This window comes from Corvus kubaryi, unplaced genomic scaffold (assembly GCF_017639235.1).
Source record: "Corvus kubaryi isolate FWS band 111438036 unplaced genomic scaffold, C.kubaryi_AGA036_p1.0 split3-37173, whole genome shotgun sequence".
Taxonomy (NCBI): Eukaryota; Metazoa; Chordata; class Aves; order Passeriformes; family Corvidae; genus Corvus; species Corvus kubaryi.
Genome location: NW_024582085.1, coordinates 1,000,586 through 1,016,027, shown reverse-complemented (window position 1 = coordinate 1,016,027; position 15,442 = coordinate 1,000,586). Strand labels below are relative to the sequence as shown.

Below are 15,442 nucleotides of genomic sequence, written 5' to 3'. Positions count from 1 at the left end.
TGCTGTCAGCATGTACCATATCTTGGCCTGTTTGGAGTTCTAAAATAGAAATGGAATGGTAAATTTTATAATCATTGTTTAGTGCTTGGGATTGTTCCATCTCCACTGGGCTGCTACAACATTTAAGAACCTCCTACAGTAGCAACTATCTAGAGAGACACTTAGGATTTGGTTCATGTAGCTTTTACCTTACCATCCCAGTGAGGAGGAGGAGGAGTATATAGAAAAGTTTTGGATTCTATGAAGAAGTAATGGTATTTATTAGACCAAGTGGTGTAGCTGAAAAAGTAAAAAGGCTGCCAGGCACAGCAGCTCTTGTTTAGAATTTACCTTCCTGGTCTGTTCACTGTGAACTGCAGTGAGAGTGGTTCTGCCCCTCTGAAAATACATAAAATAGACTTGGAACCGGCCAATATAGAGAAAAGGTTCAACCAGGACTTTTTGCGTGTTTAATATATATTTAATTTCATGTTTGTAATCTGACAAGAAGACATCCAGTTGTACAAGAACTGTTCAAAGTCTGTAAATAAGCATGTTTAAACACATATTTGACTGCGGCCTGGCAACATTCTGCTGTCAGACAGATCAGAGGGAGGAGAGGCACAGTGTTCTCACCTCAACAGGCTCAGGCCCTTAGGAAGAACCAGATCTTTGTGCAACCTGCTCATTCCCAGGAAGCAATGCCACAACTGCCCTCTGGCCTTTCATCTGCTCTTGATCAGATACATGCCGAGGACGCAATTACTTCAGTAGCTTACAAGCTATTGCATCATTTGGGGCCATTCAATCTCAGGAAGTCATTATTAAGAATTTAAAGAATTAATTTCAGGTGTCTACTGAGTTACGTATAGACATAATCCCTTTATTTCAAAGAAGAATCTGCAAATACCAGATTTCTTGTCTAGAAGTCACATCATTATGCCAGCACACACTTGGTAACTATGCTTTAACATTAGCCAAGGACTAACAGCTCCAGTTTTCACTTATCCTCATAGCAACAGTGTCAGAATATCTCACTCTGCCCTTCTGCTTCATGGTCTCTGTTAAAATCCTTGTATTAACCCAAATGTGACAGGACAGACCCTCCCCAAGCCCCAGATTCCTGTAATCATGTGCTAAACATGCCACACTGCTGTATCATCTCCCAGGATATTACTTCCTTAGCAAGACAGAAAAAGAGTTCCCACTGTTGCAGAACTGGTATGTTCTAGAAAGAAACGTTGTAATTTGTCATGAACAACGAGGTCACCTGCTGCTCTTGGGTCATACACCAGACCTACACTAATTTGTGGACTTACAAGGCCTGTTTTACAACATATTAGAACACTTGAGATAAAAGGAGCAGTTGCTCATCAATAAGGTGGGAGCCTGTGGGCTACTTCTAAGGGATTAAAAAAATTAAGAACTAATCAAGTTAGCATTAAACTTAAATATACCAGAAGAGTTTTCAAATCCTAAAAAGTAATGGAAAAAAATTATTCAAACTTAGCTGCAGCCTAAAGCATTAGTATTTGAGAAATTTATTAGCCTTCCTACACAGTCTATAATAAAATGCACAGTGAGAACAGAACGAGTTGTGTTGGCTTCACAGGAGCATCCAGGTGCTGTTCACACTGTTGAGGCAGGGCGGGCACCTGGGACTTGCTACTTCCTCAGAGAGATCAGCACAGTGGAAGGACACAACACCTAACCCTAAGCTCTTACCAAAATTGTTTCTGGTGTCCAACATTGGAAAGTCAGTCTCCACCTTCCTCTGAAATTTGTATAAAAATTGGTAAAGATAACAAAACTAAACAGTCTCACCTTCCCTGCTCCTGACAGCCTGACCTTGATGGGTACAGAGCCATGTGGGAGTATTGACCTCCTGCCTCTCCCACCCGACTGCAGGCTGATGGAAAAGGAACTGCCGACCAATTCCACGTTAACCTCAGCCCCTCTGTGTCTTCAGCCATCTCTGGACGAGGGACAACACTCTGCTGCCATTACTGAGGCCGGAGGTAACAGCATGCTCTGTGCACAAGGTGTTTTCTCCAGGTTTTGTGAAAGAAGGGGGAAAAAGGGGACTCTGTGGCCTAGAAACAGCATTCGTTAATCTGCTTTGTTGCTATGAAAAGCACAACCTGCAAGAGGATAATTCCTGTAGAGGAGTGTTAGTGCCCGGCCAGGTGCTTCTCCTGACAGCCATCGTCCCCCGGGACTGCATAACCCGAGGGGCTGTAGCTGCCCGTATCCACCGATTTCTACTCAGTACTTACATATTGACAGCTAGAGACTGCAAAACCTAGTTAAAACTATACAAGGCCACACGCTTCTCGTTCTTAAGATACGTAAACCCCTTATCTTCCTTTCCAGCTTGAAGGAGGGCAAGGCTCCTCGCACATGCCAAGGGCAGGGCCAAGGCTGGAGAAATACCGCACTCACCCGGTAAGGAAACGTCAGCGAACGAGGGGGGAGCGAAGGGGGCGGCTGCGGCCCCCGGCACGGCTCCTCCTCCCCCGCGGGGTGCCGGCTGTCAGGCAGGGCTGCCGGGGCCGGACAGTGACAGTGAAAGCGACAGCCCCAGCCCCAGCCCCGCCGTGTCCATACCTGCTCCGCGCCGCGGCCGCCGCCATCTTCCCACGCCACCGCCGCGTCCTCTGCCGCGTCCCGGGCACGCGAGGGCGGGAACCGCGCGGCGGGCGGGGCCAGGGGCGGGGCCGCCATCCGTGAGGGGACCGGGCAGTCCCGGGCGTGGTGGGGGGGGGGGTTATTCCCTGGGGGAATGCGGGGCGTAGGGAGGGGTTCATTCGTGAGGGGAGACCCAGAATGGAGATGTGTGAGGATGCGGGTGTGAGGACGTTCTTCAGAGCGGGATTTGATCTGTGGGGAGGGCTGTTCTCTTGGCGCGGGGGGAGAAGGGGCCGTCGCTGAGGTGATGTGGAGTGGGGATAGGGCCGGCTCTGAGGGGACGGGATATGGGGACATTTCCCGGGAGATGTAGCGTGGGGACAGGGTGGTGGTTCCTGAGGGTTTGTGCTATGGCGATGAAGCCGCTCCACGAAGGTTTGTGGGCTGTGCCCAGCGGGAGGTACGCTTTGAGGAGGGGGCTGCTGCTGGGGAGTTCAGGATGAGGCAGGTGGGGTTCATCTGCTTCTTAGCGCTGCTATTGACGGATAGGTAAGTTATTTGCCCCAGGTGTGGGAGCACCAGGAATATCAAGGCAGGGTTTTTAGGGAGAGGACACACAACATGGGACAGGCAGAATGCTGTTTCTCCAAGTGAGATGTCTGGCATGGTAGTGCAGTAACATCTGTTCCTCCTCTGGTGTCCCTTGCCTGGATGCCTGCGGCCCAGAGTGAATTTTAGAGAGATTATTTGGTTTTCCACTCTCTTAGATGCATCCCTGGATGAATAAATGCTACACTACTGGGAAGTAGCTGATTTCCTTTCTCTGAAGGTGGCAGAGGGGTAGTTTCACATGATGAATCAGTAGGAAAAGAGTTCTAGAGTCCTGGCTCTGTGTTTCCACATCCTCAGTGCTTTAGGACATGGTTGTCAGGCAAACTGATTCATTTAAATTCTTGATTTATGTTTGTTTATTCTCCTGACCAGGCCTAAATGAAGTCTACAGCACCTTCTTGTCATTCTGCCTTTTTTCACATCACCATAGGCAGTAGTGTCTGTATAAGTACTTAGAAATGTACAGGAAAGCCTTTCATTGTTAAATATGTAAAAATTGAGGGGAAATCCAGATACAGCCCTCATGAAACAGTAATATTATTAGCTGACTGAATTGTTGGGATTTACATATCCTGTACATAATGGTAGGATTGGCAGGAAGTAAAACCTCAAAGAAGGTGGGATTTGATGGTGTTAGGTGCTTTGGTACAAGCCTTGCAAGAGCCATTAGCTTGATGTGTAAGTGCACCCTGCTGGTGGGCCTGACAGACATATTTCCCCAGAACTGACTCAGAAGTGATTCAGAGGTTAAGGTGTGGTTAAATGTAACACACTTGTTTATAGTGTAAAATAATTGTCACAAGGCTAAACTGATTAATGATTTGTCCTGCTCTCATCTTTCTCCTTGGAATTATAAGTAAATATGAGGATATGTAACTATTGCAAAATTACTTTTATCATATGTCTTGTTCTTACATTTATGGTTTTTTTAACATCTGGTAAGATTATATGGACTGTACTCACTGAGGGATAAAATGTACTTCCCTAAGGGTACTGAGCTGTGCTAGGCCTGTGCAGGTGAGCCAAGTCAAAGAGGGGATTAATACCATAGCTTCTTCGACAAATGAGAGAATGGAGGTCTTGGGGTTTGAGAACATTTGTTCAGGGCGTAAAGGAAGAAGTGAGAAATGCCTCGGGCTGGATGGGGCTTGGAGCAACCTGATTTAGTGGAAGGTGTTCCTGCCCTTTGCAGGGGGGTGGAATGGGATGAGCTTTAAGGTTCCTTCCAACCCAAACCATCCTGTGATTCTGTGTAACTGCTTCTGTGATCAGATCAGTGGGAAACAACGCCTCAACAAATATTGCAGATGTAGAGAGGGAAGTTGTGAAACTCAAGAGATAAGCAATATGAGTGTGAAAGAAGCAAGCGAGGAATGATGACTGAATCACTGGGGAAGGGTACATAAGGCAACAAAATAAATGTGGGAAAAGTATCTGCAAATATACATGAAGTAGACAAAGTACCAGGGAAATCTGTAAGATGAAGGGAAACAAAGTTAGGATAAAGACTTTATTCCTCCAGAACTCCTGGAATAGTTAATTCTTTCCTGAACAGGAAAGATGAAAGTGTATTAACAATATTTTATGCATCATCAGACACTCTTGGTTATATATAAGATATAAATAAGGGTATTTTTTTCCCTGCCATAGAATTAATGATGTTAATGGCTGCTGTAGAGTAATTAAGAGGTAATAATACTTCAGGTTAAGTGTTAGAAAATAGGGGAATAAGGCAGTTTGGATGAGATTGCTGGGCTAGAATGGAATGAAGAGAATCAAGACAGTCAGCAGTGTCCCAGCTCTATTCTGAATTCTTAGGGAGCCATAGGATTACTTTTTGTTTAAAATTACTGAGTAGATAAGCCATTATCAGGTGAAAAAAAAAAATAAGGTAAGAAGGACCCTTCAGTATTCTGTAGAGAGATATGGTCATTAGTTTGGACAATTCACTTAGCTTGAGATATCTTTTTTGTAAGTTAGATGTAGGTCTTGCCTGTCTTCCAAAGGCATTTGGGTGCCTTTTGAAATAGCAGAAGTACTATTTATTTTTAAAGCAGAGGCTTACATTTCTTTCTATGTCTGATAAAAATGGAGTGGAAAATGCATGGATATTTTCCATCTGTGTGTAGGAAAGGGACACTGTCCCTTTCTCCTTTGCATATGAGGATATACCATCCTCTGACAGTTTGTTTTCTTAAATCTTGATTTATCCTTGTTGATGTCTAAACCCGCCTTGTTATCTTCCAGAAGCTTTGGTCATCACTGTGGAATTCCTGGTATGAGAAGGCAGAGCGTCAGGGTAGAGAGAAGATCCTTGCTGAACTGCTGTAATGATGAAAACAGTGATTTTAATTGTCCTAATCATCTTCTCTTTGCTGGCTTCAGGTAAGGCTGATGCAGAGAGGGAGAGAGAAAGGTTGCCTCTGGGTGGGTGACATTCAAACTAATATATGCTCTGGTTTTGTTTTCTTCTGTGCAAAGAAAGAAGTTGCAGTTAGAGCTGTGCCTGTATTTTTTCTGTTTGATCATTGGCAGATGGTGACCCTGTTAGTTTTGAAGCAGCTTGATACACACCTTCCTTAGTAATTCAGTGAGGGTTTGTTTCCTTTGAATAGTTGAGATCTGCGTACTCATTAATATTGTCAAAATGAAGCAGTGGACCTCAAGCTGCTGCCCTCTAAAACCACTACGGGTTCTTCTAGAAATTGCGCTGAATTAACGTCAAAACAAGTGGAGGACTAATGTCTGATGCAATGCTCAAAGAAATAAAAACTTCAATTATTTAATTGTAAACATTGCTAGTATTAATAGTTCTCCAGAGAGTCAAATGCTTAAACATCTGGAAATGACAATGGTAGAGATATTGTGGCGTTTTCTGTGCATTCAGTCCTGGTTTTCATTACATGGCTTAAGATTCTCTTGAGTTACATAACTACATGCTGTTTTTGTACCCAGCAATCACTTTTTTCCTCCTTAAATGTCTAGTATCTTCTCAGAGGTGCATATGATGATATATTTCAGAGTAGAATGCATTTCAGAGGAATAATACAAGATGGAATAATTGCAGCCTAAAGCAAAAGAGGAAATTTTGTTGGCATGTCTGGGTTCCTTTAAGATGTAGCTTTGTAGTTGGTTTAAACCAACCAAACCTCCAAGTCCTTCTGGAAATGGAAGCTTCACCTTCCCCTCCACTCTTAATTACATCTTCTTGGTGTGTGAAAGCACCAGAGGAAACAGCAGAGCAAAGGTTAAAAGAATGGCCTGTATTGATAACCAAGGACAGCAGTAAAACTTATAAACCCTGGGGAATGCATGTTTACATCAAGATTAGAAGGTCTGTGTTCTGGTAGAGTCACATCCCAGTTGACTTGTTAGGAGAAAAACTGCACTCTGATAGCAGGAAGATGGTTACCCTACATTGTAAGTGCCATTCCTTCTCTTGCTATCCCAACAGGAAAACAGGCCATAGCCATAAACACATCCTTACCTTTGGTTCCTCCTAATTTTGGGTGGCAGCCTTACCTAAAATTCACTAAGGTTGAAGCAAGGAAGATTCTGAGGCAAAAGATTTTGCCATAATAATTGTTGATTCTGGAAAAATCTGCCTAAAACTATATCCAGTCAAAAGGAAGCAAAGAGACATTGTAAAGATTCAGCAGCAAATGTTGTCCTCATGTTGGGCAAAAGTGACCTTGGTCAGGTGTGGGCACATCTCTTGGGTGCCTCTAAATGTGTGGGTATATGGGTGTGAGTGACCACAATCAAACTATTGGGAAGTTAAATAAAATAGAATAACTTCTCTCTTCCATAAGGTGTTAAACTGAGGGGTTTTTTCATGAAATCCTACAAATCTTGACTACTTTTTGATCCTATAGGGAAGAAATTCCGATGGTGCACCCTTTCTGACCTGGAACAGAGAAAGTGTGCAGAGCTCTCCAAAGCACTTATGGCTGTGCTACCCCTCACTACTGCCAGTTCCTTTACTAGGATTTCTTGCATCAGAGCGCACAATACATATGACTGCATTGATAAAATCAGGGTGAGTTCACAGAGATTTTTAAAACTGATTTTGTGTCCAAATCCTCTTTTGGAAAAGTAACTGGTAAACAGAATCTATGGGAAAATAAAATGATACTGAAATAATTTAACTGCTTATATGACAAAGTGCACAGTCATTTGAGAGGCAAGAATTACATCCCATGAGCATTCTACCAGATGTACTGCTTTACCCCAGCTAATGTCTTTGCAATCTCCAAGAAATATAGAAAGCTGCTTGGAAATAAATAGACAAAAGCAAACTACTAAATTAAAATTTGTTCAGGCAGGTCTTGAACCTTCCGTTTGTTTCCTTGTAAACACACTTGTTTTGAGGGTCTTGCTGTTGTTTTAAAGGCAAATAAAGCAGATGCTGCCTCCTTGGATGCTGGAGATGTTTACTCTGCTGTAAAGCTGTACGGTTTGGCAGTAGTGGCAAAGGAGATCTATGATCAAGGTAGGCTGGTAAAGCTGAAGAATAAACTGTACTTCTGATTTGGCTAAAAAATGGCTCTAGATTTCTTGAAAAAAAAAGTCAATATGTTTTTATTAACTTTGTAGTAATATGGAGGTGGCTAACAATTGTTTCTAAAATACTTAATGATGATGAATAAAATAGCAGTGGTCCTTTGTACCCAGTAGCCTTTCTGCCTGTGGTAGTGACAAACTTGCATTGTTTGTTTGACAAGGTGCCATGTAGCCAGTACATGGTTAAGTTCCTGGCACGAGTACCTATGTTGAATAGGCTTATTCTTTAGCCATGTTCACAGTAGTTCAACTCCTCTTCACAGATGGAAGCTGCAAAATTGAGATTTTTTTTCTGTTACACATTTTTTGCTATTGCAGGAAATTGTGTGTTTGCTGTGGCCATTGCCAAACGAGGAGGTCTGGATATCCAGAGTCTACGAGGTGTGCGCAGCTGCCACAACGGAGCCCGGTGGACATCGGGCTGGAATATTCCACTTGGCTTTCTCCTTGCAAGAAATTATCTTTCCTGGGATGAGGCGCAACCTCTGAGCCAAGGTAGGCAATAGGAGCCATAGGGCTACCTGTGGCCACAGCAAAAGTAACTGAAATGCCAGCAGATGTAGGATGAACTAGTTATGGCCATGATATGTTTGGCCCCTTTTCCTCTTTTGATTTTTTTCCCATTTGACTTTTATCTTTCTTTTTGTTTTGTTTTGGTTTTTTCCCCCCTGCACCTGCAGCAATCAGTGAGTATTTCAATGCAAGCTGCGTCCCTGGAGTTGGTGTTGCTGCTCCCCGATTGTGTGCTCTCTGCCAAGGACAAAAATCCTATGTCAGAGACAGGAACCACTTCTGTGAGACAAGCAGTAATGAGCCCTTCTATGACTCTGAGGGAGCCTTCAGGTGAGTTCTGGGACTCTGGGGCTGAATTCACTTTTGGGGGAAAAAGAACTTACAAGGGAGGAAAGCCAGTGAAATGTTAATAGGATGGCATTTGTCTTCCTGCAGGTGCTTGAAGGATGGAGTGGCAGATGTTGCCTTTTTAGATCATCTAAGAATTATGAGTGCCACAGGTAATCATAAAAATGCAGTTTTCTTTTAATCTCTGGCTGTGCTCTTTCCTGCATAGGTGTTTGAGGGATATGCCTATATTTTTGTCTTTCCCAGGGAAAATTCAATCCCTGCAAACAGTTCAGGGGTATTTCTTGGCTCTCCACACACATCAGAAAGAAATAGAACAGGAAAGTGTGAGTGAGCAATGATTTCTCACAGAAGATTAATAGAATGGAAGCAGACAGATGATTTCATTAGATCAAAGTCTCTGACACAGCTGTCAGTATTTGCTTTGCCTGAGTTACTAGATTCCTTTCCAAGTTCAGTGTATTGAGCTGTATAACTGCAAAGTTCCTGCATACCTGCCTTGTATTTTTAAACTCGGTTGAGCTCTGTACCAAAGGTGGTTAGCAGTAGTATTTGCAGGTAAGTGTTTTTAAATAAATGTATTTACAGGGGTACAGCTTAAAGAGTATTTTGGAACAGCTCTGTTTGAGGTCCCTCTCTTTGATAAGAGAAGTACTTACCAAGGACAACTTTCCCAAGTGTGCTTGGTACACCATGCTGCCTTTGTAACCTTTAACAACCTCCACTGAAAAACGTTTTATATTCTGTCTCTGTGCCTGCTGCCAAGTCATGGCTCACTTCACAGATTCATGAGTATCTTCTTGTTTCAGAGTCAGAACAACAGGAATATGAACTCTTGTGTCCTGATGGGTCCACAGCTGAGCTAACCGAATACAGCACCTGTAACCTGGGCAAGGGGCCTGGCCGTGGCATCATCACCCGCAACAACTTCCAGAAGATCACCAACAAATTTCTTAGCATGATCCAGGTGAGTGAATAAGTTGTCTGTGTCCAGACACAGGTTTTTCTTCCATCTTTGTGTGGAAATTATCACCCAGTTTGCCTTTTTTCTTGAGAGATTTATAATCAAATTATAAAAATTGCTAAAAATGTTTGTTCTGGGGAGGGATCTTGCATTTGCTTGTGCAAGGTTTTACTTTTTTCTAAAGTATTCTTCTGTAGGAGGCTGGGAATAAATATGTAAAGAAGGGGAAGATCCCATAATACACAAGCTGGAAAATGGCTAATGATGTTCATCCTGCCCTGGAACTTGAATCAATTTTTATGTATCTGAGGGAGACTCATAGGTTCAGGCAGGGATCACTTATCTTCATCTCTTTTTCCAACTTATAAATAGTATTTGGTATCTTGACCACTGATACAAAGGGAGGGAAGGCTGAGGCTGCCTGTTGCTGGAAGAATGAGCAGATTTGTTGCAATTAAAAGTGTTGTTCTTGTCCTAGCGCCTCTTTGGGCATAAAGGAAATGAAAGAGCCAGATTTGAACTCTTCAGTTCAGCACCCTTTGGGGGAAAGAACCTGTTGTTCCGAGATGCCACTCAGCACCTGCAGCTTCTCGAGGAGAAGCTGGAGATTGCCTATGTCCTTGGTCTGGATTATGTCTCTCTCCTTAAGGGACTTGGCCATGAAGGTGAGAACCATTCCAGAGGACTGTAGCTAAGGCAAGAAAAAGTTCTCCTTCCACATTGTTCCTCCCTCCAGGCACAAATGCATATACCTGAACATCACCTTAACATACAACAGATTGGTGCTCTGGTAAAACAATCTGCTTCAATTTCAGGGAGCTCTTTGGACAACAGCATTGTGCGCTGGTGCTGCATCAGCGACGCTGAACTTCGCAAATGTGAGGAGTGGGCACTGAGCATCAAATCCGACCCATTGGTCTGCGTCCAAGCAACTTCCATGACCAAATGCATTGAAATGATCAAGGTAGGAGACTCCCTCTGGTCAGGATATAAGACTGCACAGGGTACGTATGTTTTGTCTGAACTAAAGAGAGGAAAACTAGCTTGAGGAATAAGTGGGAATGAGAGGGAATTTATGCAGGGGAATTTCCAGCCAGTGGAGAAGTCCTGCTTCTTAGATACACAATTCATGCAAATCCTGGTTTTGTTATTTTCTCTAATGCTGCTGGCAGAGTAGTGAGGCTGATGCGGTCACCCTGGATGCAACGCATGTGTACATTGCAGGGAGATGTGGACTGGTGCCTGTAGCTGCAGAATGCTATGGTAAGTTTTCATGTGACTCTATCAAGAAGAGAGGGAATCAAAAAAGTACCATTAAGAATATAGTTAAATTTCCACAGTTTGTGATGTTTTGTGATGGAAGCAGGAGTCAGTATAAATGTCCAAATACTCTTCCCAGCTCTTCCACTAACTGGCTCTAGCATTTGGTCTGTTTATTTATGCCTTCTGTTAAACGGACAAAGATGCTGACATGGCTGAAGAGGATCACAAGGGTTTTGAAGGAGTGCTGACATGTAAAAGGAATGATGGCAGTTGCAAGATCCTTAATGTTTATCTCTCCTTCCAGGGGGAGATTGTGCCCCAGCAGCTGAGACCATGGAGAAAACACGGAAACTAATTCATCTTAAGCACAAAGGTAACAGAAACTATGAGAGGGCATGAAGTCTAGGTTTTCCTGAGACTGCTCTAGAGTTTATGTAGGAATGTGTTTGCATGTTGGTTTAGAACAGAATTTTCTGTGCAAGGACAAGAGCTTTGTGGCTAAGCAAAGAGTGTAGGTCTGCACTGTAACTGAAGATACGTGACAAGATGAGGGAGGGCAGGGCGGCTGTACCCTTCTGGTATACTTCATCGTCTTGGTATAACTGGTTGTTGTCATTGTTTTACAGCACTACCACCCGTTTATGCTGTTGCCCTAGCTAAGAAAAGTGCCAAACAGATTCACATCAATAACCTTAGGGGAAGACGATCCTGCCACAGTCACCTGTACAGTCCTGGAGGATGGTTACTTCTGTCCAGACACACAGTGGGAGCTCGGCAGAATGATATTGAGAACTGTGATATTGGCTCTGGTAAAGGCTGGGTTATCTCTTAACTAGACCATGAAAATCTGAAGCTCTATATTTGGAAGTAAAATAGAAATGGGGCCATGAGGATCTGAGCAGCAGCTGCTGACTTCAGTTTCAGAGGGTGTTGAAGCAGCTTTTCCTCATATTTGACTATGTGTCACACTATTTAGCCCTCTTCTTGCTAGTTGTTAGGATGAAATTCCATTCCTGCCTTTTCCCATATGTGAAGAGTCATTAATCTCATCTGAGTTTTCTTTATTCAGCTTATCAGAATTACTTTTGGAAGGGCTGCATGCCAGGAGCAGATGGAAACCTGTGCAAGGTGTGCATCGGAGATGGTGAGGTGGAAGGAGCTCGAGTGTCCAGCAGATGTGCTGCAAGTCACAATGAACGTTACTATGGCAATATGGGAGCACTCAGGTGAGCTTTTAGTGAGAGTCAGAAATGCAGAGCAATAGCCAGAATTGCCTCATTATTTTGCTGATGTTTTTCTTTGGAAGGGTTTTTTTTCCTATTTGTTGAGCATCTGGCTGTATAAACTTTTGCTAGTGTGTATTTTGTTTTGGTTGCAGTTGCTATGGGATGTTCAGCTGACTGATGATTTAAAACGGTCGTTAAATCATTTCCAGAGCAAGGCAGTGCTTCCAAACATGTAAGGCTTAGAGCATTGGTACTGACTCATTAAAGGGAAGGGATGGAAGACAGAAGATCAGAGAGCACAGGTGATGTGGTAAGAAGCAGTGTAGCATGCAGAAGATAATTAAATAGAGTGGAGATATAAAAAAATAAATAGTTGAAGACAGAGACAGAGAAGACTATTAAAAGTGAAAGCACTCTTACAAAATATACATAGTGCATTTAGTTGAATTCCGTTCTCTTTCTTGCGTAGGCATGGGTGAAGGTGCACATTGTGCCGCAGCTTTGACTTGGGAGCTACTGTCAGGGATGAAAAGGATTGCCTTAGCAAACCTCTATGCTGGGATCACTGCCATATTCCAAGCGATTAGGGATGGGAGGGATACTTGCAGCTATTCCTGTTTTAGTTTCAGGTGACTGTCCAAATGTCAGTCATCATGTAGTGCTGTCTTTGATCGCGTCTTGTTTTTTTCTTGCACTAGGTGCCTAGTTGGCAATCCCAGTGGAAGAAGCTTTGGAGATGTAGCTTTCCTGGAACACTCTAACCTGCTCCAGAACATAGAGGGTGAGATGGAAATACTCTCTTTTCCTTTGAGAATGTTCATAAATGTCAGTTACTCCCCACAATGTGACCATCACTCGTGAGGATCAGTCTTTACAGGTTTAATCTAGGTCCATGAAGTTCTGTTTGTAAATGGAAGATTGCAAGAAGCTTTCTGCATGTAGGTGTTCCAGTAAAGCTTAACATTCAAATACTGTAAGAGAGGAAAGAAGAAGAATCACCCAGTGCAAAGATGTGTGTTGGGATAATCGTCCTTGAAGACTACACTAAATTTTTGGAAAGCTCAAAGCTTTAAAAAGCAAACCAAAAGAAGTCTTTCATAGAGTCAAGGAGAAAAGGAACCCTCATTAAAGCGCACTAAAATTCTATTTTGGGCAATTTCAGTAACAGAAGAGACTTTTTAAAGAGAGGAATCTCTCTAAAATCAAATGAAGGTATACAGGGGCTGGAAACCCATGGGAATTCATGCAGCAATGAGCAGTTTGTTTGGGAAAGCAAAGGGCATGCAGGCCGAATTGCTTTGTTTCCAGAAAGGGATCTGGTTACAGATGCAGATGAGACATGATATGCTGTTCATATGCCTTGATATTATTCTAGTTTTAGTTGATAGGTGCAGCTTAAGTTCACTGACCTCAGTGAAAACACTACCCTGGTCTTTATGCATTCCTAAGAAATGACCACATAACACACTGTGTTTGTTTTGAACACACTGACTAAACTTCTTCCTCTCAAGTTTTAACATTTTTTATGAGATTCATCCTCTCTTCTGCTTTAATTTTTCAAAAGGATTTCCTTTCACTTCATTTTCTTTTCAGATCTGGGCAGCTCTGGCTGGGCAAAAGGTTATACCCCTCTTGACTTTGAACTCTTGTGTCCAGACGGAGCACGCGCTGCAGTCACAGAATGGGCAGGTTGTAACCTTGGCCCCATTCCCCCCAGCACAGTCATGACTCGACCGGTTGCTGTCACTAAAATCTCTGACTTTCTATTGAAATCCCAGGTATGACAGGTAACAGGGAAGAGCTTGGCATGTTACCATTTGTTATGTACAACTGCTGTGAACCCTTTCAAGATTAAAAGCTTTATATACTACATATATAAAGTGCCTTCAGATCCAATACAAAAGAATTAAAAATGTGCATGGGAAATTGAGAAAATAATTATTTGGATTCTCTAAAGGGGTATTTTGGCACCAGTTCCCATTCCACAGAGGCCATACTTTTGCTGAGAAATAAGGCACTGCAAAACTGCATCTTTTTGTACTAATAAGAACAGTGCTAGATAAAAATGCTATTAATGACCCAAGCTGTGAAACTTTTATTCATTTCCTGTTCAGGACTCTCTGGGAAGCAAATTGGATTCTGAGTTCCAGCTCTTTCAGTCCTGGAAGTATGGTGAAAGTGATCTGCTTTTCAAAGACACTACTCAGTACCTTGTTCATGCAAGTCACCTGAGCTATCAGGAGATCCTTGGAGAGTCTTTCATTCAGCTGGCAGAATCAGTGTTTAATTGCACACCTGCAGGTAAAGTCAAGTTCTTAATTCTGAGTTAGGGAGAAATGCAGCAGGCAGCCTTCTGTGCACAGCTATGGCCTTTTGTTTAGACTGCATGGAGAAGTATGTTCTACCTAATCCTCTTAGTAACAAATTTCTAAGGAGCCCTGTGTTAGAATTCTGTGAGATGAAGTTGTTAACTGCAATTCAAAAGGGGATTTTGACCTCTGTTCTGCTGTTTTAATGAACAATATCTGACGAATTTACTACTTTTAAAGCTGATAGCATCTTTAAGTGTATACTTTCTTACTGGTTTGTAGGCATCTTGGACTTCTGCAAACAGGATATCTGTGCATCCTCATCCAACTGACAGCTAATACAGAGGCTTTGCAGGGCACATACATCACCATTGTTGCTGAAAACAAGGAAAACGTGCAAGTTCAAACTATGCAATGCAATCAGCAAGGAAACAGTAATCTCTAGAAATGTACACTGAACACCTTTTTTTCCAGCAGATTTTATGTTTATGATGATGTAATACTACTCATATGTCACCCCTTTCTTTTTTGGAGCATGGCGGCATGGGGAACAGCACAACCAACAACACAGAACTAGGATCAGCATTGTGGAAAGAGCAGGGCCAGTATCATGGACTAAAGTACAGACTGGTATGAGTGGCACAGGTTAGTTGGTAGCATTTTGCCTTGTTTGTCTTATAAACAGTTTCCATGCAAAACCCCCAATCAAGTGACATTTTGGTAGTTGCAGCATTGTCTTCCTGTATCTGTGATTTTGGTTGCAGCTAGATAGTCCCTGCTGAATGCACATATGTATTTCTTCTTTAACCAATGATCTTTACTAGTAAATGAAAACTATTTTTTCCTCACAAATAAATGTATGAAGACACTTAATAGCCAGCAGAACTGGATGCTTGAAGCCTTAGAGTGAAGAAAAGCAGTGGATATTCCTCTTTGTCAAGACCTCCAACCATTACATTATAGTACTTTGACACTTTTAATTTAAGATTCTCTGAAATGTCAAAATGTTATCTATCAATTAAACTGCCTGAATGTGA

General features: G+C 42.6%; 2 protein-coding genes across 8 annotated transcripts in view; one reads left to right on the top strand and one right to left on the bottom strand.

Moving 5' to 3' along the window:
* PISD (phosphatidylserine decarboxylase) overlaps positions 1–2,689 on the bottom strand; it is a 24,780-nt gene extending 22,091 nt beyond the window's left edge. For 2 of the 4 annotated variants that reach the window (XM_042015182.1, XM_042015186.1), the window contains exon 1: positions 2,587–2,674. Coding sequence is in view for 2 of the 4 variants with exons in the window: in XM_042015187.1 (XP_041871121.1) it covers positions 1,804–1,952 (149 nt within the window). In the remaining 2 variants the exon portion in view is untranslated. Of the gene's footprint in view, positions 1–1,803; positions 1,955–2,586 lie in introns of all 4 variants that reach the window. The other 2 variants (XM_042015187.1, XM_042015181.1) reach the window with 2 other exon arrangements.
* Positions 1,905–15,442, top strand: LOC121658342 (melanotransferrin-like). 4 transcript variants are annotated; one of them, XM_042015171.1, is made up of 19 exons: positions 1,905–1,997; positions 2,353–2,424; positions 5,467–5,604; positions 7,095–7,258; positions 7,612–7,711; positions 8,101–8,277; positions 8,463–8,625; positions 8,731–8,795; positions 9,453–9,610; positions 10,086–10,272; positions 10,423–10,571; positions 10,780–10,870; positions 11,175–11,243; positions 11,497–11,679; positions 11,940–12,096; positions 12,795–12,877; positions 13,690–13,874; positions 14,211–14,397; positions 14,688–15,442. In XM_042015171.1, exons 3-19 carry the CDS (start codon positions 5,550–5,552, stop codon positions 14,735–14,737), a joined length of 2,223 nt encoding a protein of 740 aa, XP_041871105.1. In that variant the 5' UTR covers positions 1,905–1,997; positions 2,353–2,424; positions 5,467–5,549; the 3' UTR covers positions 14,738–15,442. The 4 variants fall into 4 exon arrangements, with proteins under 4 accessions (XP_041871105.1, XP_041871106.1, XP_041871108.1 ...); XM_042015172.1 differs by lacking the exons at positions 1,905–1,997; positions 2,353–2,424 and adding an exon at positions 2,682–2,733; XM_042015174.1 differs by lacking the exons at positions 1,905–1,997; positions 2,353–2,424 and adding an exon at positions 2,781–2,827.

What these genes read in the sequence shown, in the direction of transcription:
- LOC121658342 (XM_042015171.1), top strand. Translation starts at nt 5,550, where the DNA reads ATGATGAAAACAGTGATTTTAATTGTCCTAATCATCTTCTCTTTGCTG. An exon ending in AAGAATTATGAGTGCCACAG is followed by an intron (nt 8,796 to 9,452) that starts GTAATCATAAAA and finishes TTCTTGTTTCAG; the next exon opens with AGTCAGAACAACAGGAATAT. An exon ending in CCTGCTCCAGAACATAGAGG is followed by an intron (nt 12,878 to 13,689) that starts GTGAGATGGAAA and finishes TTTTCTTTTCAG; the next exon opens with ATCTGGGCAGCTCTGGCTGG.